The 16,304-nt window shown below is 45.8% G+C and overlaps 1 protein-coding gene across 1 annotated transcript in view; it reads right to left on the bottom strand.

The window, feature by feature from the left end:
- NRP2 (neuropilin 2) overlaps positions 1-16,304 on the bottom strand; it is a 122,959-nt gene that overhangs the window by 39,898 nt on the left and 66,757 nt on the right. Inside the window, exons 10-12 of the mRNA XM_024206359.2 lie at positions 15,582-15,726; positions 10,060-10,176; positions 8,863-9,015 (exon numbers count right to left, since the gene is read on the bottom strand). Of these exons, the coding sequence (XP_024062127.1) occupies positions 8,863-9,015; positions 10,060-10,176; positions 15,582-15,726 (415 nt within the window). The remainder of the gene's footprint in view (positions 1-8,862; positions 9,016-10,059; positions 10,177-15,581; positions 15,727-16,304) is intronic.

The following is a 16,304-nucleotide window of genomic DNA, read 5'->3' as shown; positions in this document are numbered from 1 at the left end:
CATTGAAGTTTTACCACCAATATCAACAGAAGAATTAGTTCAACACTAAGCAATTTGAAAATCAGACCAAATGTATCTCCAGAACTTAAAACAGAGACCTGTAGATTGACTGAACTCAGGTTTCAAAACACCAAAAGGCAGATCCCTCCCCTCCCACCCAAAAAAACCCATACAATCAATTTTCTACTGCTGCTGCAACAGCTAAATGAAGTTAAAGTCAAATTTTGTCTGACCAAAATACCAAACTTTTGTGTGCTTCCTGGACATATGATCAAAAAGTAACAGAGACACATTCATTCCTTGAGAAATTCCACTGACTTCACATGAATTTGTCCACTTTGTCCACTTTAATGCAAACATCAGCAGAGAAAAGATCAAAGAGTGTTTGCCAAGTCCCAGCTGAATGAAAATCATTTGAAAAAGTACCATGCTGTTCTCTAATGGAGGAGGGACTAGTGATTCACTACAGAGTGGTGGTGGAGGAGGAGAAGATGCAAGAGATAAACAAGTGGAGGAAGCAAAAAGAACAAGCTGTACTTCACGCATAAGCAGTGATAAGATATAATCAGTCGCCAAGGTCTCCAGAATTCAAATTCTCTTTCTATAATTCACCACCAGTCTTTTCAAAGGAAAAACAAAACCAAACAAACAAACAAAAAAATACCCTCAAAAGAAAAAAAACAAACAGCAACAGTATAATTATCTTGAAGCTAAAACTGCTTCCCAGGCAAGTCACCCCGTCATGAATAAAAAACACCACTTGGATTTCTGAGTTTTTAGCACTTTCTGAAAATGGAGTATATTTGACTGTATCCTCATCCTCCATGTGTTGCTTGACTTCTTAGACTTTGATCCTGCCATGAGATCCTTGTGTCCCTGGAGAGATCCAGTCAAGTCAACGGGGCTCTGTCTGGTACCAGGGGCTGTCTGGTGGATCCAATTGCAGAACTGGTGCCTTGAACTGTAAGCTGTTTGGGGTAGGGATGTCTTCCTATGTGTTTGTACAGCACCTAGCACAATGGGGCCTCGATCCTAAATGTGGCCTCTGCATACCTAGCTTCCCAAAGCTAGAGTCAATCCTCATTTAGGCATCTAAATAAAAGTGGCCTCATTAAGTGAGGTGCTGAGCAACCCTAGCTCCCACTGAAGGTCTTGAAGATGGTCAAAGGCTCTGAAAAAACCAGGAGGTTGCACAAATTACATAGTTGAAGAAAACATGGCACCGGCACCTTGCTTCGTGCACATGCACACATTGATCTGGCTGTGCATCACGCCACCGCTGGGCCAGGAAAACAGCCTGGGCTAAATCCAGCCCTGGAGAAAATATGTTGACTTCAGCAGAATTGTGTCTACTTATATAGCAGGGCTGATTTGACCTGTTAACTCTTCCCATTTCCAGCAGTGTGTGTAATCAAAGAATCTTCTGAAATGCTGCCAAAAACAATCCAATATCGCCTCAACACAACCTCTTTCAGAGATGTAGTAGCCTGCTGAAACTCTAAGTTCCCTGTGTTTATAAGGACTCTCGGCTGATCTCTTTTTGGAGTGATAAAGTGCTGCCTTGACCTATTTGAACAATACCAAGTAGTATGATTCACAGGTGTGCTCATTCTTTGGGCAATTCCATCAACTGCTCCCCTGCAGTGGACAGCGGGTTTTGTTGGGATGTGTTTTTGTGCTTTATAATGCAGTTTAGAGAGACTAGTTGAGCAAAGGCAGACATTACTTGCTATGCCATTTGAACATGAAGCTAGTGGGTCATTCTAATGGCTGGAGGGACCTTAATGAAAAGCCTTGTGAACATGCTGAGACCAACTAAACAAGGCCACCGCAGAGCTAATTGCTGACTCAGCATGTCTGAGCCTCGCTGTTCCAGTAGTTGATATTTTTGACACAGTTAATGGAAGGCTTGCAGCGCAGAGAAGACACCTGAAAGAAAATCTCTTGTGTTGCTAAAACATTTGAAGAAAGGCTATACAGAAGATTTGATCAATCCTTTCAGGATCAAAAAATGCATTTCAGCCACTTCCCTGGATCTTTGACTCAAAGCATCTGTTCTTGCTAATGACACAGTCGATAAGGCTCCCACAGAACTGGGATCAGAGGTTCAAAAGGCCAGCTCGCAGGACAAATATGTTCAGGCATCTTAGCCTACTGCTGTTTCTGCAATCGGTGCTTCTGTCACTTCCCATGGAGATTTATGGATGCATCTGGATTTAGTAGAGCAAGAGCAGCGTGAACATGCAACCGTCACCGACCAGACAACAGCATAATCAATTATATGTGCACCTTAGTGAGCCCCAGATCAATCAGAAGACTGATCCTCCAAACAAACCATCTGGAAATCCAAACAAACCATCTGGCCAACACACACTTCTTTTGGCTAGCACCTTCCCCTCCTACTAGCAAGCCATCTGAGAGCGTATTAGGTGCAGCAGGAGATGAAGTCTCACAGCTCAGGTCATGCTTAAATCATGAGTTGGTACAGCAGCTTATCTCACAAGGTCAATCTATCTGTACTTGGTTCCTGAATACACAACAATTGGCTCCCAAGAAAAACAGATACAATGACTGGTCACAGCAGCACATCTGGAGGTGTTCCAACAGAACACGTTGGGTCGGATATAGACAATCAATTACCACAATTCTCAGTCAAAGGTCATAGAGTTTCCTCTTCCCTGGACATGGTTGACTTACAACTGCTACTCTTATGCAGGATCTTTGCATTCACCTAGACCTCTTTCACAAGTCACTGCACTGATCATTATTACCTCTGGGACTTTCAGTGAAAGCACCGCACCTCACCAACACCTGCCTCATATTGGCTAAAGCAAATACATTCTCCCACTCCTCTAGGTCTTCATGTCCTGCTGCTAGTTGCAGAGCTTTGCTGTCTGTGATTTCCATCACTAGGTCATATTCACAACTACCACGTCCATCTGTATCTATGTCTCTATAGCTAGCGCCTGCTCTTCCAAGCTTGCAGTAAATGGTCCAGTGGACGGGGCACTGATCTGAGGTTCAATTCCCAGCTATGCGACTGACCTGCTGTGTGACCCTGTACTTAGCTCTCCATCTGTGAAATCCTCCCCTCCCTCGCAGGGGTGTTGGTAAGCTAAAAATTCATACTGATTGTGGGGTTCTCCAATATGGTGATGAGGGCCATATGAATTCTCGTGGTGGGTGCTCAGTGCCTCAGACGCTCAAGTAGTAGTTAGAGCCAGATGTTTATGATAAATGTTCTCAATATTTGCATGACGATCACCTACAAACCAATGGAAACGGCGCACTTTTGTATGAATTGGATGTGCGTGTGCCCAGGCTCCCACACACCGATTTATGTGCCTACACACTTTTATGCATGCACAACGAAAGGCATCAACCCACAAATAAAGGCATGCCATGCACAATCCGGGCATCCGTTTTTGTTGACCCATGTTGGGCACGCACACGTTTCAAAACCTGGCCCTCGGAGTCACTCGCCATTGAGCTATTTTCATGAATCCATGGGGCGAGCCAGTCCACTACCTAACATTTTAAAAAATCCTCTTTGCTTTCCAAAGAATACTCCCGCCCAGTTTTACAGGCAATATGTGGGCGTTTGTACGTGGAGCCAAACACCAGCAAAGGAATACAAACGTCCATGTATACGCCACGAAAGGAAGACTGGCCTCTGTGTATAAGCCTAGGGCCAAGTACTACCGTCACTGAAGTTAATGGGAGTTCTGCCAGGCCTTCAGGGACAGAGTGTGGACACAGCACTGGCTGTGCTGCAGTGCAGGAGGGTAAGGGACATAAGGACTCCCTTTCTCCCCGGCTCAGGCTACCTGCATCACAGGGGGAAGGGAGGGGCCGAAGAACCGCCATTGCCGGGCTGCTGCTCTCCCTCTTGTGCATGGGCGTGGGGAGTGGCTTGAGCAGCTTCGCTGGTGCACCAGGTGAAGGGATCAGCACCAGGTGTAGGGCTGGGAGCAAGGGAAGAATCAACAATCACACTGTAACTCACGATGTGGTTCGGGGTCTGTTCTTGGGGCGGTGCAGCTTGCCTCCTTCTTAGCTGGGGTGTTGGCAAAGCTCGCAAGGCTCAAGGTCTATTCACGGAAGTTAGGACTGGACGGTTCACTCGGCTCCAACTGAATCAATGGCAAAACTCCCACTGACTTCAAAGTGATGGGGCTTGGCTTCAAAGGGTTAAACTGTTTCACCCTTACTGACACTGAGCAGGACGTAACACTGCAAATACTGCCCCGAACCTCACTGGGACCCATCCTGGCATCAGGCTCTATTCAGCACAAGTAAGGGTATTATAGTCAGCTCTATGCGCAGGACTGGCCCAATCCTACTCCATGGACATTAACAGCAAAACTTTTATTGATTCAGTGGAGCAGGATTGGGGTCCGAGTGCCTAAATTCTCATGGACTGCGATAAAAAATTAGCCCTTAAAAACTCCAGAGGAATAACACAAGGATGGTAAAAGGGTCACCGGCAGCTTAAGTATGGCCCAATATTTGTGTTATTTTTACACAATGAGCTCTTGCAAAACCTCAGAGCAATGCAAACATTTCCCCATTGGAAACATTTTTAAACAAATAAACCTTCCCCTGCTGGGTCTGCAACCCAAGTACGGCAGCACTTCTGCCCCCCAAAGTGAAGCAGGCCACAGACCAAAAACCACAGTGAAATTCTCTCCATTGATTTCATGGCTCAGTCTCAGAGAAAGTACAACAATAGGGGGAAAGATACATTGTAAAAATCCTACCCATTAGTTTTGTAGAGTCACAGGTCTGGTTAGCAATGGTGGATTCATACAGGTGCTTATTTCCCATACGTAGGTCTGAAAAACCTTTGCTCACTTGGATAGATAGGAGTGGACGTATAAGGGAGGGACGATGGAGCCCTAGGATTTCTAAACTGACAGTGTTCTTGTAACATCTTCTAATCATTTCCTTAACAACCATAAAAAAGTCTAAACATCCGTGGTCCAGATTCTCAGCTGGCGTATTCCGCTGATGGCAATGGAACAAGACCGATTTATACCAGTTGGAAATATGATGCCCAGTATCTTTTCAGACTCCTGGCAGTCAGTGAAGATGATGACTTTGGCAGGGCTCGTCAGCACCTACCCGTCTCAAGACACCCAGCTTAACAACTGGAATAAGTGGGTTTATCTTCAGGTCTCTCAGGGCCTGGATCCTGCTCCGCTGACACCAATGGGTGTTTTGCCATTGACTTCCGGGGGAGTAGGATCAGAACCTCATTGAAACCTGATCTTGTTGCAAATTGTGATAAATTCCATCAAGGCAGCTAACGGGGGAAATCTGGGAAGCATGTGAAAATCCATAGAGAAAAAACTGAAATCCCTCTTCGGGGCACGACTGTGGAAGAAACTGGGTTCCTTTGCCCCACAAAAAGGCAAATAGCAGCTGGAGTAAGAACAGGCTTCTGCTGAGTTGAGCAGCTTGGCTCCACTTTCGCCAATAGGGATAGCTGAATTTGTCATAGGAGGTTTTAAGGAATGAAATAGAGACAATCCATGTTGCTAAAAGCACAAGGAACATGGTGCTGATAAAAGAAACTCCAAGGTGCCTGTGAGAGTATCTTGGAAATAAAACTAGTGGAATGAAAGCAGAGGGTGTCTTGGCAGTCTCGAGGAGCCATTACCCATGCTAAAGAAGAGAAATAATTGTGAGCACACACACAAAATGAAATGGGAAGATATCTAAGGAATCTGAGCCCGTCTTTCGACACACTTTAAATGCCTTTCAGATGATATTTCGGCACAGCCACTTCCTCCTTCCCATGCTCACTCAGCCAGGGCCCCTCCTTTTAATTTAATTTTTTTGTTTTGCCATCTGAAGAAGAAACAGAAACGCATTCCAAATACCTCTTAAAGGCACAGTGCATTTCTTTCTATCATGGGAGAGCCAAACGTTCCAGGTCAGCACCTTAAAATTTAAGGCTCTCCAACAACTTTGAACCCCTCATTAGCATGTGCCCTGCCCCTAAACTAAGCACAGCTGCTCTCCTTCACCCAACTGCTCACCCTTTGTAGGAGCAGGGGTTCAGAAGGAAAGACCACCCTGAACAGAAAGGACTTTTCATCCTTTCTTGCCTGGTATCTGACGATGAGTTTTATAAGTAGAAGCAAAATGCCGGAGGGGGTGACTAGAAAACCATCAGAGGAATGAAGGAGTGTGAACTAACAATATAGCTATTCTGCTCCAAGTCAGCAGGCTACAAGAGGCTCTTTTTAACATTACAGGTCTCTTTTTAAAGCTGGAAAAAGCAAATAGTTGTTTCCCTTTGTGTTGTGTTTTCCTTCCTAATTTCTTAAAGTGGGAACAAAGTTAGACCCAATGGTCCTTTTTTGTATAAATCCCTTTATATTTCTTCAATGCAGTGAAAAGCTAGACACGCTCACAGCCAGGCGGGCTCATACATGATCGGGTCTGACTTTCTTCTCAAAACAACAGGGTGTAACTGATCAACGTGGCAGGGCCAGCTGTGATTCTAAAGCCACTAGCTCTTCTCACGGACTCGGCGCTTCAGGTGAGAGTGGCGGCAGAGGGAGGAGAAGGGGCCAGCACCACTTTGGGGAGCCAGCTCGCCTTTCAGCAGCCTTTGTCGTCATGAAGCTCAGAAAGAGACCTAGGCTCTATTCGAAGCTCTGCCACTGATCTGCTGTGTGATCTTGGGCAAATCACTTCCTCCCTCGATGCCTCTGTTTCCTCCCTGTCTGTCCTGTCTGTTTAGACTGTAAGCTCTTCAGGGCAGGGACTCTCTTGTCCTATGTGTCTGTAGAGGATCTAGAACAATGGGGTTCCAAACTCCGTGGGGGACTCTAGGCGCTACTGGAGAGACAACACCCACCTTGTCTCTCTAATATCGTGGGACCAACCTGGCCACCACTACACTCTAGCTGCCACTGTAATGCAAACAACAACTACTCAGAGAAATCTCTCTGTGGTGGCCAGCTGCAAAGCTCACTAAATCAACGGAAAGACTCCCACCGGCTTCAGTGGGCTGGGGAACAGGCTCTAAGGACTAGAGGGACCTGCAATTCAGAAGTAGCAGAGAAAAAGAGAGGCAGGGTAAGAAACTGAAGGACAGAGGAAGAAAACTCCACTAATGTTGCAGACACACAGAGAAGGCCATATCCTCTGCAGGAGCATCACTCATCCCAGATTGTCCCTAAACAAACACACACGAGTCTTTTAAGGAAAAAAAGGGCAATTAATTGTAGGAAGACTCGGGGGAGAGGAAATGAAATGAAAAATTGAGTCTGAGTTATAAAAATAAGTAATTTTTTTTCCTACTTGCAGGAGGCTTATTATATTAATTAAACATTATTACAGCGAATGAGATGGGGAGGGTTATTAAGCCTGGGACTGGCGGTAAGTGTTCTCTCCTGTTGCCTGAGGCCCCAGTGATCTTCAGATATTAATCTTCTCAAGCACTCAAAGGCTGAAGAGATAAACACTCAAAATATGAAAATGTGTTTCTCCATTTTTCACACTGTAACCTGTGTCAAGCCAAAGAATCTGTCAGATGTCCAGAGAGCCTGTGCTTAATACAGCGCTGATGGGGGTTGTAAGAGATCTGGGCGCCCCATTGATCAATGGGAAAAAGTGTGTGTGTGTGCGTGTGTGTGTATAAGTAAAAGTGTGGGTGCACGCATATGTGTGTTTAAGAGTGAGGTGTGTGTAGAGGACTCTCATCGGTCAATGTATTTCATATATATATATGCATTCCTCTTTGGCTTTGCCTGCCAGGTGCTCCCTATGCTGCCTTCTCATTGGCTGTTAAAACTGTCACTCTGGCCAGTGCCTCTGTCATGTGGCTGACAGGTTGAATGTTTTGGTTTCAACACTCAAATCTATTGGTAAGAGCTAATGGGAGGGGTCAACTCGATCCATCAAATCCTCATGCTCTTTAGATACAGGCATTAAAGTCCTTGTGCCTCCATGTGGCATCTGGAACGGAAGTAAAGCTGGGTGAAATATTCATCTGAACCTCAAGCTGACTCAACGGGACCCTTGAATTTCCTGCACAAAACTCAGTCCATGTTCATCAAAATTAAGTGAACATAGGTTCAAGTTATTTGGAAGCTGGTGAACCTGCTTTGTACCCCCAACAACACTCCTCCAACGTCAGCTCAGGTAAGAAGATGGCACAGGTCCCAGGGCTGGTTCCAAGATACAGGGATAGGGAACTTCTGCCTCCAAGCAAACTTGCAGGGGTTGTCTCATTCCAATCTCTGCAAACAAATCTTAGCAAAACTCTCTTCAGCTAAGCGCTGCAAGGCTCACTCAGCCCTAGTTAGAACACCAAACCCTCTGTTCCCACAACACAGGCCTATGCCGGAACGGATCAAGAGTAAAACTTAAGCAGAATTTTTTGTATCTTTAGGTCCTGGCGAGTTCAATCCCGACAGATGACTTAAGTCTATCCCATGCAACCACAGGGTGCAGAATAGCTGAAGTCAAGCTCTGTCCAGCCATGGACTTATTATGATGTGTGTGCCCATAGCAAGAGGGGAAACACACTGTGGGGAGTACTGATGGGCCCCCGTGAGGAAACTGGATCAGGATTTTGATGCAAGTCCAAACTTCCCTATATAGGGTGGGGGAGGAGATTCAGCACCAGGCTGCTTGGTTCAAGCCCATCTCTAGTGGAGAGTTAGTGTAATTCAGTGACATGGTTATCGGACCACAAAGCAGAATATCCAAAGAATTAACAAAGGAAAACATCCACTTCTGCAGAATCTCTGCCACTGTTAAGCAGCGCTGCAATAATCTTTTCCATGGAGAAAATGCCATCGCCTTTCCCCCTTTCCCCTTATAATGTATGAAATGGCTTACCAGGTAAGGACCCAGTGCTTGGTCCTGAATTGCTGAACCAGGTGCTTCTAGAATGGAAAGACCATGTATAATCTGTTTCAGGGTCATTAGACCAACCACATAGGTCTTCAGGGAGGTCAAAGTTGCAATTGAATCCTACAGGAAGCTGGGCATCTTATAAAAGGAACATAACAAAATAAAACTTGATTAAAGAACAACCTGCAATAGAGGGATGCTATTTAAAAACTAAAATAGCTGGCAAGTCATAAATACTGAGGAAAGCATGAAATCTCTCTCTCACGGATGCTTTCAACCTATCTCATGTTTCGTCAGCTCTGAGGATCAGCCTTAAATTCTGCATCATCAAAATGCTCACATCAAGTCCTTCAGCTAATCCACCAAACTAAGCAAATATAAATGCAGGCACCAAATGCTTCCAGGCTCTAATCAGCACCTTCTCTTCATCCCCTGGAGTGGCCAAATATTAAATTCCTTCTTAAATGTCAGAGACGAATGTTTCCCAAGTGCCCTTGTGGTGCAGTGTAGTTCCACTCTGGCTCCAAAAAAAGAAGAATCTCAAGTGCCTCAAAAGCCCAGCTATCGAGTGACAGATCTAAGCATTCGTGTCAGAAGAGAACAGGATGCCTGGAATTATGAATGGTCACCCCGGGTCACTATCCACTAATGAAAATGCTACCTATGCAGCTATGGGGCAGCAGTGGTCTAGTGGAATAATCCGAGTTAAGAGAGCTAGGTGCTATTCCCAGCTCCACCACTGACTCATTTTGTGACCCTGAACAAGTCACTTAACCTCTCTGTACCTCAGTTTTCCCATCTATAAAATGAGGACAATGCTTGCCTACCTTTGCATAGTGCTTTGAAATCTCTGGACAGATTTCATTCTCAGCTCAAAGCATTATTATATGAAGTGAACAGAGCCCTCAGTAGCAGAACTTTGGACAGGGATAGCTCTTGGGCCACAGGGGCGGGTGTCAGAGGAGGCTTGAATCTCAGGCCATGTCTAACACCGTGTGGCAAGCCAGTGTGTGACTCTACAGCATGCCAGCTTGCTGTGCAGTACCATCCCGTATGGACACTGCTATAGCACAATGAAAGTCCTGGAGGAGGATTAGTCTCGGAGAGAAGAGGCTGCAATGTGTTCACTTAACTGTTAACCAATCATTTACTGCACTAATGGTGCCTGGGTCTGGTACGTACCATCACCTTCTCCACAGCCATCACCACACTCTGTTGTCTCCTCATCAGTAGGGAATGGAGACGTGGTCTCCTCACTCTTCAAGGTGGGCTTCAGTGTCTCTGAAGTGGGCTTTGCATCTGCATAAAGACAATGAAGGAGAACAGGTGATAATGAGCCTCATCCTCAGAGAGCCCAACAGAGGAAACCAAACAGAACTCTTTCTTTCTGAATCTTATCATGAGAGGGCAAGAAAGCAGCAATAATTTCCAACATGCTACAAATGTCAGCATGGCTTGAATCAAAGTGGAAATAGGGAATTCTCTGACCTGTGGACCCTGTAGGATAAGGATCGCCTTTAAACCGACAGGCTGTTTTTTTACTATGTATGTATATACTAGCTAGCAGGTTTGTTGTTATGCTGGATAACAGAGATCCCAGGCAGCACATTCCTTTCTTTCATAAAGACATAACTACATAAAAACATATTCCCACCAATTGTGCCAGTTTTATAAAAACAAGTCACTCAACACCACAAATGATGTAACCACAAATGGACCCAGAGAATCCCTAGCACGCTCTGGCTCAAAGCAGAAAGCATCTGGTTTCATGCTCCATCTTCCTGACGATTTAAAGTGGCTCTGTCCTATTTCCCTCTCCTCCATATAGACTCTGGGACCCTACCTAAAAGCAGGTGGCAAGGAAATTTAAGCAAGAAGATATTAAGATCAATGGTACATGACATTAAGTTCCATCTTCCTCTCCGTTTACATGGGGAGTAGAGCAGTCAGCAGAGTCCAGCATTCTTCCCAGTTTTAAAAAGGTTTCTTTGTTCTATTACATGTGATTAGGATTCTTTATTGGCACCCTTCAGGATATTATTTAATAAAGCCAGCAGCTGAAGGAAATGGCTAAATACATTGAATATTTTCCATACACTGCTTCCCAGCTTCTGTGATTGAACATATTGCACATAAACTCTTGGGTTCCTTTTTTCCTTTCAGCTGCCTTTTATTCACGGTAAAATACTGAACAACCTCAAAGCCTCCTAATATTTAAGTCCAAATTTGTTACTACCCCATAAAACTGCAAAATGTTACCGAGAAGCAAATTGCAAGCAGCAAGGCACAAAAACGGTCATTAAAAAAAAAAAAAAAAAAACCATCAGCTGAAGGCAACACGTCAAAAGCTGCAAGTTACTTCCACTCGGTATGTGTTTTTGTTGTTGCTGTTCTTGGGCTTTGAGATTTATAGTAGGAATGTGACAATGGGAAAGGACCTTGAAAAGCAAAGTACTATATGCAGTCCAGATGCTCGGCTGGTGTCAATTGGTATCGTTCCACTGCCCCGCACAGTGTACCCTGAGAATCAGTGACTATGGTGAAGCATGACAAGATGGTGAGACGAGATAATGAAAATCGCAGGGCCAACGTGGGGTGTGAAATGGAAAGGTCTCTCTTCCACCGCGCAGTGTCCGTGCGGCAAGAGGTACCTGCTGATCGTGGTGCAAAGTTGTTGGGCAATTGAAACCAGATGTGTGGAACTTCAAAGGAGAGAAGAGCAGTCACAAGCTCATGTTCATCAATCTCCAGTCTTCAGAGGAAAAATGTTAGCACGTCTTTGATATGAGCCAGTTGCTTCATCTTTTTTTTAGCTACCTGCCAACAACCCATTTTTGACCCTAGTTGCTATTAGTTACCTGTTTGAATCGATAAAGTCACTAGATATTGATAGAAATAGTGGCAGTTGGGCAGGGTCCACTCTACAATGTGTAACTCTATTTGAAAACATTTTCAATCGTTGTGTTTTAACCACGCTCCTGACCTTGTTCCCAAGCAAGTGCTACAGCCTTGGGCTTCACAGCCAGGCTTAAGCACAGCTCGGTAACATGTTTGGGTCTCACCTACTGAACAGAGCCATGTCTTAAGGCTCAGCTACACGAACGAGTAGATTGCAGCAAACTGGGGGGTGAATCTACCCCACGCTACCTTGCTGCAGACTAACCATGTGCACCCTGCTGACAGCTGTTAGAGCGCTTTGATCTAGTCCTCTTTGAAATAGGACTAGCTCCAAGGATCAGCAGAGTGCACATGGATAGCCAGACCGAGGCAGGGTAGCGCAGCGTGGATTCACACCCCAGCTTCTCACACTCTAATTGTTTGTGTAGACAAGCCGTTAGTCACACCGAGGGATTGCCTCATTGTAACCGGTTGGGTTTTGTAGTTTACATGAAACCACAGGTACTCTCCGCTCCCCAGATTGCTTGAAAAAGCAGTTGTAACAAGGTTTGCTCCCACACTTCCAGAATTACAAACCATGCTACCGTTACAGCGATGAATTCTTGTAAATAAATTAAGTTAAGTGCATTTGTGGCCAGCAGTTTTTCCTTTTAAAAGTTGCAAACGACAAAGGACTACACAGTCATGTTGGGAAATGATGGTCAAGGACACTACTTGGAAAAACTGTGCTTGACGATCCTTTTTTAACATGGTTGTTGCTAGCACAAGTTCAAAGCTCACTGTGGACGGAGCCATGCAGGTGAACTTACACAAAACGCAGAAAGGATTGAGACAGCTGCACTGTAGAGTATGGTCTGGATTCTTTGCTGCAACAGAGTGAGCTGTGGGGGAAGGTGGGAGAGACATCATGGAGTCAATTCTCTGCCTGGCTTAGCACAGGTTAGAGTAGCCTGGGGGCTGCTCTAAGCTACACCAGCTGGCAATGGTCCCCAAGGGACTGTCTGTCATCTGGGGATAGCAGAAAGCTGCAGAGGGAAGGAGGCGTAGGAGCTTGCTCTGCTGACTCTACACCCGTTGTTGACTCCTCCATGCTAGGGGAGGTCTCAACGGGGATAGCACCAGTTCCTGTTCCCTTGGCACTGCTAGAGCAGCACACAAGTGATGGAGCAGAGGAGAAAATCTGGCCCAGAATGAGTACATCTTCAGCTAGTCTAAGGCCTGTTCTTTCTTTTCTGGGTGTAAATTGTGGCTGTCTGAGCCTGCTATCTTGACGGACACACCAGGGATTGGAGCAGGGATCTCCCTAGTTAAAAGCAAGAATCTCTACAGCTTGCCTCAAAGAGCCAGGCTCTAGCTGGATGCTGTAACAGACTCACATCCACTGTGGATCAGGCACAGAGGGCGACACGCAACACATGCTGACCTGGGGGTTACACCTAAAAAATTTGGACACACAAAATGAATCGCCAGAGCACGTCTGAGTATGTGGATGTCTAGGTACTAGGGAGACCAGACAGCAAATGTGAAAAATCAGGACAGGGAGTGGGGGGTAATAGGCGCCTATAGAAGACAAAGCCCTGAATATCGGGACTGTCCCTATAAATTCGGGACATCTGGTCACCTTACTAACTACATAACAGGCAAAGACAAAAGTACTCAGATCTGCCTCCACAATTCAACTGGGGGTGCAATTTACACCTGCCAAAAGGGAGGCCGCTCTGCTGAAAACCTGCCCCAGGCTATGAATCAATGTTTTCAAAATGTCATAGATCTTAAGGCCAGAAGGGACCATTATGACTATGTGGTTTGACCACTGCATATCACAGGCCATAAAACTTCAGCATGAGGTGTCCGCATCAAGCCTGGAATTTCAGTTTGTCCTATTACTTATCTTTTAGAAAGATATCCAGTCTTGATTTAAAGTTAAATAATTTAGGGTGAGACTCTGGCCCCACTGAACTCAATGGGATCTTTTGCCATTGATTTCTATGGAGGCAAGATTTCACCCTTACTGTTTTTTGTTTTGTTTTATAATTTCCTGGTAAATGATCGTAACATATTTTGTATACATAATAGAAGAAAGGGGTAGTAAAAACCCAGCGAAAGGCTAGCAGTGGGCTATACATCATTTAAGCTTTTTGGAGCAGGAATTCTTACAAGAAAATGCCTTATACAGATGTTGTTTTACATGGAAATCATACCTCTTTATCACTGATATCTGGAGACCAGATCCAGATTTAAACAGATCATTGTATTATTTAGAAAAACCCGAAAAACACAGGGATATTCCTCTAGCCCAAAGGGACAGCATCAAGCTGAATTCGCTTTTTTTTTTGTTTGTTTGTTGGTATTTTCAAATATGGACCAAGATGGACCATTTCACACTGCGACTCAGAGGACCAAATTTAGTTCTGGTGTAAATGGGCACAACTCCCCATGACCTCTGTGAATTTGTTCTGCAGTTTTCATGGGCCATACCTCGGCATTCAAGGCAAGAGCAGCTGCTCCAGTTATGAAAATGAGGTGGATAAACTTTTGGTTCCCTGGTCCTAGAACAGGGGTGGGCAAACTTTTTGGCCCGAGGGCCACATTGGTATTGCAAAACTGTATGGAGGGCTGGGTAGGGAAGGCTGTGCCTCCCCAAACAGCCTGGCCTCCGCCCCCTATCCGCCCCCTCCCACTTCCTGCCCCCTGACTGCCCGCCTCAGAACCCCCGACCCATCCAACCCCTCCTGCTCCTTGTCCCCTGACCGCCCCCTCCCGGGACCCCCGCCCCTAACCACCCCCTGGAACCCCACGCCCTATCCAACCCCCCCTGCTCCCTGTCCCCTGACTGCTCCCGGGGACTCCCTGCCCCTTATCCATCCCCCCCCCCCGCCCCACCCCCTTACCATGCTGCTCAGAGCAGCAGGAGCTCGCAGCCTCGCCGCCCAGCTGGAGCCAGCCCCGCCGCCCGTGCTGCCTGGCAGGAGCGGCGGGCCAGAGCACTGGTGGCGCGGCAAGGTGAGGCTGCATGGGGGGGGGGGGGCAGGGGCTAACTTCCCCGGCCGGGAGCTCAGGGGCCAGGCAAGACAGTCCCACAGGCCGGATGTGGCCCACGGGCCGTAGTTTGCCCACCTCTGTCCTAGAAGTTCTAGAACTGTCTCAAGATGCATCAGCATCAGGATTTCTGTGGTACTCCACGGCAGAGAAAAAATTCCTTAGCAGAGATCTAGCAGACAGGACTCTGGGCTGGGAATCAAGTCACCATGGCTCTATTCCTGCCTCTGGCAATGACCTGCTCTGTGACCTTGTATAGTCACTCTGCATCTTGCTGTATCTCCTGTATCTTCAGGAGAGAGACTGTTTCTTTCTACATGTCTGTACAATGACTAGCACAAGGCCTTGATCTTGGTTAGGGCCTCTAAACACGTGTGTAGTATAATTATTAACATTAAAAATGGGAAATGATCGCCCTTTAGATAGTAAATGAGAATCAGAGACAGGCCTGCGCCCAAACCCCACATCTGAATCCTGCAAAACTTTGGGATAGCTTGAATCTGGGTCCAAACTTTGCAACGAGATCTGGTCTCAAGCGGAGCACCAAATCTGACCACATTTTAGTATGGAAAAGTTTGGATTTGGATCATGGTCTAAATTGTAGCTTCACAGCTCAGGTTTACCTCTGCTGAGGTTGCAGAATTAGAACACCACCTCCTGTGGGAATGTAGGGAGAGAGAAATAACTATATCCCACCTACTTTATTATTTCAAGAAATATCACCATGTCCTACTGACCAGGTATAGAAATTAAAGCAAGGTTCATACCTGTCCAATCGCAGCCCAACACCTCCAAACGCATCCCAATCCCTGCTGGAGACCACCGTTCTGGGTGAACCCGGATGTACTGTGCAGGAACAGGGTCAAACCTTCGGACTTCAGGGATGTCATAATGCATGTTACCTTCAAAAAGCTGCAAAGAGAGAGAAGCTACTCTATGCATCATGTATATTATCCACCAACAAACCTGGAACATGAAGCATTCTGGCAAACCAATTACTAGTTCATGTTCATTTGAACCTTTTGTTCCACAGTCCAAAATCACTGTCCATTGTCATAAAGCAAAAGAACTTGAAGCACAGTAGATACAACAAGGTATCTGTAGCAGTAAGCTACAGAAGCATGAGGAGGATTTCCAGACTTGGGGCTATCCTACAGTCCATGCATGTATGACAGATCAGGGACAAAGTATGAAAATGGGGAAGGAAGTGCAGGAAAACAAGAGGCTAAAACAAACTTGCATTAGAAGGCAGCTCAGGTTCAGCCTAGATAGCGCAGATCTGGCACTGTCCTGTGTTACCTGAAACAGGCAGTTTTGGCTGTACTACTCTGGATCTTTTTTCCAATTTGTAGCTCTGTGAGTGAACATATGCTGTCCCCAACTCAGTCTCAAGAGAACCACAGAGTCTGTTTCTAATGAAACCATACCACATGCCTCGGCCCAAACTTTATATTGCCCATGCCAGATTCCCATCCAAGCTACACGCTGGT

Source organism: Terrapene carolina, unplaced genomic scaffold (assembly GCF_002925995.2).
Source record: "Terrapene carolina triunguis isolate 2854851 unplaced genomic scaffold, T_m_triunguis-2.0 Scaffold62, whole genome shotgun sequence".
NCBI lineage: Eukaryota > Metazoa > Chordata > Testudines > Emydidae > Terrapene > Terrapene triunguis.
The sequence above is the reverse complement of the archived record's forward strand: the minus strand, read 5'-3'. Positions and strand labels throughout refer to the sequence as shown.